Source organism: Glycine max, chromosome 1, assembly GCF_000004515.6.
Source record: "Glycine max cultivar Williams 82 chromosome 1, Glycine_max_v4.0, whole genome shotgun sequence".
Lineage (NCBI taxonomy): Eukaryota > Viridiplantae > Streptophyta > Magnoliopsida > Fabales > Fabaceae > Glycine > Glycine max.
Genome location: NC_016088.4, coordinates 3,390,529 through 3,399,694, shown reverse-complemented (window position 1 = coordinate 3,399,694; position 9,166 = coordinate 3,390,529). Strand labels below are relative to the sequence as shown.

Here is a 9,166-nt window from a genome sequence, read left to right as displayed (position 1 = left end):
AGACATCATTGAAATTCCTACTCATGATTTTTTTAGATCTACAATAATTAAATTGTACTATTTTATATTTTAGATTGTGAGTAAAAATATGTAAAAACATTGCTAATGCTTAGTTGGAACATTTCTTGTTCTTACTTTAGCATAAAAAAATCACTTAATTATGTACTTTTGGAATGAAGTAATTGCCGAGAAATGTCCTTGCATCAGTCCACTTGACCAAATTGATGAAGGAAATTTTCATGAAACTTCTATGTGGATTCTAGGAATACCTATTCACCATTGGCTCTCAAGACATCATTGAAATTCCTACTCATGATTTTTTTAGATCTACAATAATTAAATTGCACTATCTTATACTTTAGGTTGTGAGCAAAAATATGTAAAAACATTGCTAATGCTTAGTTGGAACATTTCTTGTTCTTACTTTAGGATAAAAAAATCACTTAATTACATACTTTTGGAATGAAGTAATTGCCAAGAAATGTCCTTGCATCAGTCCCCTTGACCAAATTGATGAAGGAAATTTTCATGAAACTTCTATGTGGATTCTAGGAATACCTATTCACTATTCCTTAAAAAACTCGAGGAGATGGCAACACCAAGAGAACTAATCATCAATTCTCATCTTTTTTGGGCTTGATTTTGGAGGGATCAGCCTCTCGTGATCAACATGGCTTGATCTCCACAAGGTAATATATGCTTTTCCTTTTCTTTTTCTTCCCTTTATTTAGCTCACTTTTTTCCGTTAATTATAACCTCATGTATAATTTTTCCCTGTTGCGCCCTAGAAACTCCTGTTTCAGTGAAGAATCTGTGTACTTGGCTAATTTGATTGCTTCTTGTTTTGTCCCATTTTGGCTGAGAGAGAATGGGTCAAGAGTTTTCTCCGTTTTGTACATGTGAATGTTGTCTTGTCTGTGTAAAAAAAATTATGGAACGTGGACTTTCGAAATGTTCCCATTCTTTCAAATTGGTACATCTAATTTTCTTCTTTAAATCTAAGCTAGTCTAGATATACCTCTCATCTGAATTGTGATTAATATGTTGGTTTTAATATTTTTAGCCTAATTATGTATTAAGCAAGTGTTAAATTGCTAGAAAGTAGAGACTATGCAAACGCTTTGAGTTTTCATTTCCTGCTGCCATCTGTATGAGTATGACTGTGAAGTTTTTAACATGATCTTGAGCTGCAAAACTTGAAATAATTGAAGTATGGTTTCTCTCCTTAGAAAGCTAACACATGTGGTTTACACGTTTAAGTTATTTTTTTCATTTGTTGTCAACGTTGATGTCAGAGTCAAGGTTTTTTAAGCATAATTTAATGTTTTAGCAGCACGTACTATTTTGCTTTGATATTTTTAACTATCCAAACCCCTTCTAGTGCAATCTTTGAAGTTGAACCCAGCTTATTGGACTTCAACCTTGTTTGGCAATTTAATGGAAACACGTTTTTGATGAAAAAAATAATAATTTTTAATTTGTTGTCCATAAGTACTAATCCCCTTCTTGTCAATTTTCTTGTCAATACTTTATAAATGACATTTCATATTTATTATTCTTCAGATTATCCCTTTGACACTTCAAGTACTACCAACATTGATTAAATCAGACTAGTGAAATGTCAAAAGAAAAGGACTCAGCTGACAATCAAGTGGATACATTTTCTGAGCCAGTCATGTTGGAGAGATTTCATACACTTATGGAGATTGACAATCTGCATCTTGAACCAGATTGGGATCCGATTGCTGAACTTGATAGCATCTTATCTGATAGTTATAATATGTCTTCCATGTCCACTCACTCAGCAACTGTTTCAGAAATTGAAGTCCATGGTCCAAATGTGGCAGCTATCCTTGAAAAATTGGAGACCCTTTTGGAGACCTCCCTTGAAATTCTCTCTTCTGATGATGAAGTCAAGCAACAATTCCATCATGTTTTGGAGCAACTTAGCCAATTTAAAGATCAAGTCCCTGTCAGGCTTCATGCTGTGATTTACAAGTTAAAAAGTTTTATTGAAGATGTTGATATCAGATATGTGACTGCCCAAAAAACTATCCAAGATTATGATCAGCTGCTCGAGTCAAGGTCTCTTCTATCAAAGCAATTGGAAAGTGCCAAAGCTCAACAGGACCAAATTAATTTGAAAGTCTCAGAAGGTAAGACACAATTTGAAAAGATCAATTCTGAGATTGATGAACTAGAGCACAAGTTATGTGCTTTGGTTGTGACTAGAGACAAGCTAAAGAGGGCCTTGGACTCTTGTGATGCTGAAAATAACAAGCTAAAGACTCAGGTTGCAAAATGGGTGCCAGAATGCAAGAGTATCATCACAGCTTTGAAGGAGTCTGAGACTTCTTACAAAGTGGCCCTAACCGATAAGAGGAAAACCGAAGATGAATGGGCTGATCTGAAGAAGACCTTTGTAGCTAATAAGATTTGAATCATCTCAATTTATGCATATCTTGACATTAGGTCTTAGCCATATGCTCTTGTTTCACCATTTTCATTATTTTGTCACCTTTCTAGGCTGACAATGAAAATTTGGTTTCTCTGATGTTGCATTGCAATTTTCCTTGCTATCTGTCAATCTGTTTAAGTTCACATCAAATTATTTATTTTGCCAATTCACTTTCATTTCTGACAATTTTATGACTATCGAACATGCTTTCTTCTCAGTTATTTTGATCTGACAAAATATCAGTTAGCAGTTACTATTTAGGTTGGACTCTCAAACTAATACAAAACAAACTGAACTGTACTCTTCTATTAATCTTGACTTGATTGCATTTTAAAGTTTTCCAAAATTCATTGAAATTGAAATCTCAAAATTTTAATTTAACTTACTAAACGGATTCAAATTATGTGATTTTTGTTTTCTGATTTTTCAATAAACAAAAAGATACAACTGAAACCAAACACAAGTGACATGATGGAAACATGGAATAAAAGCCTTAAGGAGACCTGGACAGAAAATTTAGGCATCAAAAGCCCTTGTTAAGAGCTCAACAGTCAACACCACAAAAAATTGCAGCAAAATCGGTATATCTTTGGGTGTATAAGGTGAAAGAGGTGAAGAATGTTTGGGAATTGTAGGTGTTGCTGTTGAATAAAGGATGAAAAGGAAAGTGAAGAGGAAACAATCGAGAAAGAAAAAGAGGGACGGTGCACATATGTTAGTTTCTCCCTCAGTTATTACTTTGTTTTAACGTCTTAGTAATGATATCTGATGTTACATTCTAAGTTATAAATTTCACTCCTTACACTTTAACATTTTTTAAATACTCATACATACAAATGATGATAGGTAATTTCATATATTACAAATCAAAGCTGGAATTACTTTCTAAAAAAGAACAAATGAGTTGAACTATATTTTCTTTTCTTTTAAAAAAATCTTTTGAAAAATGCCTAGGAAGATGATTTTGTTGAACAAGCATATGACGATGATCAAATGATAGGTGTATCAAGCTGTCTGAAAAATTTTAAAAACACAAAATCTCAAGTCAAAGTCAAACACTAGAAATTTATAATTGTTCATCCCACAATCTATGGTTATTTCTAGTCCTTGACAAAAACAATAATAATGCCTACTTTTTCATTTTCTTTCTAAATTTATATAGGTTCTGCTGATGCCTAAGATGAAAAAAAACATCCACTTAGTGCTTGTTTGGTTTGACTTTTTGAAGAATTAATTATGATTTCAGAATTGATTTTTGATATATTTCCATATATTTTATTTTATGTTAGAAAAAAATTCATAATTGATTTTGGGTCCAGAATTGATTCTGATTTAATGTAACTTTGAGTAGTTTTTGCATTGGATCCAAAATTTTGTATTGAATTTTACTCTTAATTTTATAATAAAAGATCAAAATATAAATCACATTACTTTAAAATTTCATTCAAAATCAATTTTGTCAACATTCATCCAAACATATACTTATAATTTTTTTTTAAGTTTGCTGGGATTAGTAGTGCAGCACCTTGAGACATTTTTTTGGGGCGAATGGTGGTGTTATAATCTCTGTGTGTATCTTCCTTTTTTATCCAATATAATGTGTGTGAGACTCTTGGTGCCTGTTCGGTTTCAGGTTGAATTTGTTAAAATTATATTAAAATACTAATTAATGTGATTTTAAGTAAATTTTGATATATTTAGTTTCATATTAAAAAATTTACTATGTGTCTTAATTAATTCTAAGTTAAAATAACTTTAAATAATTTTGTCTTAAAGACTCAAATATTCTCCTTAGCTTCAGTGATCATGGTCATTAGTCATAGCCCAATTTGGGCTTGCTTGCTTGCGTCTAACAGAGGAGAGCTTTGCACCTTTGGGCTAAATGGACGAACTTCATCTGGGGCCTTATGAAATGTTTTAGGATGCAATCCATTCAGATGAACAAAATGTGGGACATGTGTATGAAGGTTCTCTCAACTTGTCAAACGAGGAAAATGACAATTTTGCCTCACATTTTGCCTTTTTTGGTCAGGTCAGGTCTATGGTCTGTACTATAGTCTGCAGTTGTAGGGGACCCAAAAACCTTGGGTTTTGGAAGTGACTTTGTTTTCACATGGTCACTATTAGCATTAGATTTGGAGCAACACTATTAGATATGCACACTCCAACTCCACCATCACTTCCTCCTTGTTATTATCATCATTAGGGTTTTCTTTTTCACACACAAGAGAAACCTATGTCAGGTGTCTGCTAAGATTTCAAATTTTTCAACAACAATGGTTGGTCAACTGCTTCTTCAACGTTGACATTTTCTCTCAGTCATGTTTCCTTAATGCTATTTTTTTTTTCCTTATCTTTGCTTGTTTTTCCACAATCCATGAGTTGGCCTTAATCCCAAAACAAGCAAAGATAATAACTTTGTTCAAAACCACCACATGGGTAGTGCCACACTGCCACTCTCTTTTTCTCTCTCATTCCAACCTCAAAATCTAGACATGCTCTAATTTGAATTTAGAATACCATATCTCTCAAAATGTATAGGGTTCACTCTAAAATCCTTAAAAGCAATGGTGCTATCACCAACCCCCCTATTTTTGCTCGATATTCTTCTTCTTCTTCTTCACCCTCAGTGCCTTATGTTTCTAACTACCAGAAACAAACAGCTCCATCCCCAACTTCTTCATCTGGGAATAGAATAAGCCCTGCAATTCTTGTCATCATAGTAATTTTAGCAGTGGTGTTTTTCATCTTGGGTTTCCTTCACTTGCTTGTTAGATTTCTCATAAAGCAAAGGTCTTCCTCCAATTCATCAATTTCCCAATCAAATAGATACCCTGACATGTCTGAATCAGATGCTTACCAGAGGCAGTTACAGCAGCTCTTCCATCTTCATGACTCAGGTCTGGATCAGGCTTTCATAGATGCTCTCCCAGTCTTTTTTTACAAAGAGATAATTGGCTTGAAGGAGCCTTTTGATTGTGCTGTTTGCCTCTGTGAGTTCTTGGAACAAGACAAGCTCAGATTGCTTCCCATGTGTAACCATGCTTTTCATATTGAATGCATAGACACATGGTTGCTGTCCAATTCAACTTGCCCTCTTTGTAGAGGGACTCTCTATTCGCCAGGCTTTGCCTTTGAGAACTCAGTTTTTGACTTTGAAAGTCAACTTAAGGAAGATGGGGTGTCAGGAAGTGGTGGAGTTGGTTCTGTTAACAAAACTACAGAAAGTTACATAGTGAATGGGAAAAGGGTGTTTTCTGTTAGGCTTGGAAATTTTAGAAGCACTAATAATCAAGATGTGGTGGTGGAGAGAGGTGAAGGAGAGAGTAGTAGTGTTAATTTGGATGTGAGGAGATGCTATTCAATGGGGTCTTTTCAGTATATTGTGGCTGATTCAGATCTGAGAGTGGCTTTAGGCCCTAGCAGTGGCAGCATGAGACAACTACTGAAGGGAAGAGCAGCCACAAATGGAAGTTCTTTCCTTGATGGAGATGCTGTTGAGGGCAAGAAAATCAACATTGCAAGGAAAGGTGAAAGCTTTTCTGTTTCCAAGATCTGGCAATGCTCTAGGAAAGATAAGTTGACAGGCTCATCAGATGCTCATTTCCATAACTCTACTGTCACTTCGACTTTGCCATGGATGAATAAAGTCAGAGGTACTTGACACATGAAGCTAGTTTGTATTTTAACTAATTTCACATTTTCATTGAAGGAATCCATTTGTTGTGCACCAGCAATTCCTCTCACTTTGATTTTACCCTTTTTTATTATTTGTAGTGACAGAACTTGTAATTGTACCATAACATAATTTCAGGCAATGCTCTTTGAACGAGAATTAATCTTGAGTGAGAGTGTAAGGAATATAACTCTTAATTCTATCATGTATTGTATTATGTATTTATTTTGTCACACAGCAAATAGCTTTTCGCATCACGTTTTTTATAGTACCCTTACACATGGTAAAAAGGAGGGAGGAAAACTGAATTTGCAATATTCCCTACACCCTTAGTCAAAAGGACACAAAATCTACATATTCTAGGCGCTAATGGGGTTAAAAAAATTATATGGATATCTAATCATAAATTACCATATATAATAAGTTTAATCATTTTTATAATGATTATCTTACCATGACCAGAATCAAGCACCTGTTTTGCTCACAGAGAGTTTATGAAAAGCTATAAGCTAGTAGAGGTTGTAAGGAAAAAGAGTAAAGTTGTTAGTGCTAGGAAAAAAATCATAGCATATGGTCTCGAACATAATATTTGAAGGTGGCCCCTAATGCCATGTGATTATTTGTTCAAGTGTCAAAAGTGGTTTTTAGTAGCAATTTCTTTCAAGGAGCAGGGAGATGAAAGTGAAGTCAAATTGGGGTTGCTTTTTGGATGCTGTGGTTTTCGCTAGGGGCTTGCTTTTTTCGCTTTTGGGTTAAAAAGAAATGAAAGTGTTACAAAGGAAGGATTCTATTCCTTCTTCTGTTAGCTCATTCTTGTGTATGACGACTCTCTATGGAAGTGTATCCTTTTTGGATGGCTTAGCACATGACACACCAAGATGACCAAATGGGTGCAAGAGATTTTCAGATCAAGATTGTGGTGGGGTTATAGACTCGTAGAGTGCTCTCAATCTAAAAGATGTTTTTTTTATTTGTTTTCTGTTTTATTATTCTCAAGCTTTTAGGATTTGTGAAGAAAGTTAAGGAAAGAAGATTTTAGTTGTTTTAATTGTTTTTTCATGAATTTTTAAAATATGAAAAATATGAAATGTGTTTTTTAACCAAAATAAATAATGGACTTAAATGTAATTTTGATTCATTTATTCTACTCGATTGCTGCTTTTATTTTAAAATTAAATATTTGATCATCTTATTTTAAAAAAATCATAATTACTCGGTGATCAATTAATATGTCTGATAAATTTAAGTCTAAATAATGCATATAATGTGATTCAATAACAAACTACTAATAAATTTATTAATTTTTATAATAATTATCTTAAAATCATAATAAGAATAAGAATGATTTATGCATTTCGATAGATTAAAATTTTTTACATTGATTTGTATTAAACTCAAATAATTATAAATAAAAAAATATTAACTAAAAACAAAAAGCAAGCCAAACACATCTTTATATTTTATATTTCTCTTTTTGAAAACTTGATTAATGCTAATTACACGCATTTCTGTTATTTCCTCTACTGATCTAGCATTCAATTTTGTCTTTAACTCTTATAAAGTCTTGGGTTCACTTCATATTTTAGTAATATTTTGTTAACAAGTCAGATCTACGAGTACACCAATATAAACAGGTGATATTTATAGGCTGTCATGTAAATTTTCATTGAGATTAGTCGTATATCCTAATTTTGGAACGGGAAAACTTCCTTTCTCCAACTGTCTACCAAAATAACAATCCTTCTATCCTAAATAATATTCACCATTTGCTCATTCTTTGAAAAATCCTACATTAAAAGCCAATTCTCACTACATTGCTGATCCAATATCATATATACATATATATATGATTGTTGACATACTCTCACCTCTTTTTTATTTTTTTTAATTAGAGTATGTTAGTAATTTATATCAAAATATTTGGATAAAAAAATTAAATCATCTCTTTGTTTGAGTTACTTTATTTTAAGGATAAAACAGTAATTTGATCCTTAATTTGAAAAAAAAAAAAAAAAAACCTTCTCTCTCCTCTCTTAATCTCTTTGCTTCTCGCGCATTCATCTTTGAGGCTTGAGCAGTGTAGTGTGTAACGTCATTGTTGGAGGAACTTTGGAAGACTCTTTAAATGTTGAAGTTGAATTTGAAGTCTCAATTGGATTTCTTAAGTTTCAGGTGACATGGATGTTGTTGTTTCAGACTCCAAACCACCGTACTCTCAAGTTTCATCAATATGCCTCTTTATTGAATCATTGATTTATTTCTTGCCACTACATTATTTTTCATATGATTTTATGATTTATATATGTTAATTTGAATGATAATATGAGATATGAGGAAGACTTTTTTTGCTTCTACATCCCTTAAGTGGAGGAGGTATGGAGGATCAACATGTTTAAAGATAAATGAAGGAGAAAATCGAGATATGAGAGAAATGGATTCAACGGTAGAGGAGGAAAGATAATTTTTTTTTAAACTGAGTACTAAATTACTTATTTATCCTTAAAATAAAGTAACTACAATAATAAAGAGATAATTGGATTTTTTTTTTTCAAATATTTTGGTGTAGATTACTAACCTACTTCAACTAAAAAAGAAAGAAAAGTATGCTAGCAATTATATATATATATATATATATATATATATATATATATATATATATATATACTTCTTTTGTTTGAAAACAAGTATCGTCGTTTATCTTTTTAATATAACATTAATTATTTTTTATACCATACTTTTAATAAATTTAACTCTAATTTTTTAATCTAATATTAATATTATTTTTTTCTATTTATTTAATAGGATTAATTTTATAAAATTATTATTCTTTTTTATCTATTTATTAACTTATTTTATCGGGATAAAATAATCTAAAACGATATTTATTTTCGAACGGACGGATGGAGTAGCAATAATCTATGAATTAGACTTTAGGAAATTAAATTTTGATATTTTGCTTGCTCTTTTCAGACAAAAGCACGTAGTAACCGGAGTACATATCTGGATTCTCCACCTTGGTTACGCCAAGGCTT

General features: G+C 32.2%; 2 protein-coding genes across 2 annotated transcripts; both read left to right on the top strand.

Moving 5' to 3' along the window:
- Positions 1-626: 626 nt before the first annotated feature.
- On the top strand, positions 627-2,644 carry LOC100807284 (uncharacterized). Its single transcript, NM_001317555.2, has 2 exons — positions 627-689; positions 1,564-2,644. The coding sequence occupies exon 2, from the start codon at positions 1,619-1,621 to the stop codon at positions 2,438-2,440; it is 822 nt and encodes a 273-aa protein (NP_001304484.2). The 5' UTR covers positions 627-689; positions 1,564-1,618; the 3' UTR covers positions 2,441-2,644.
- Positions 2,645-4,508: 1,864 nt separating this feature from the next.
- Positions 4,509-6,458, top strand: LOC100805154 (RING-H2 finger protein ATL47). Its single transcript, XM_003517734.5, has one exon. It carries the CDS (start codon positions 4,992-4,994, stop codon positions 6,120-6,122), a length of 1,131 nt encoding a protein of 376 aa, XP_003517782.1. The 5' UTR covers positions 4,509-4,991; the 3' UTR covers positions 6,123-6,458.
- Positions 6,459-9,166: the final 2,708 nt, after the last annotated feature.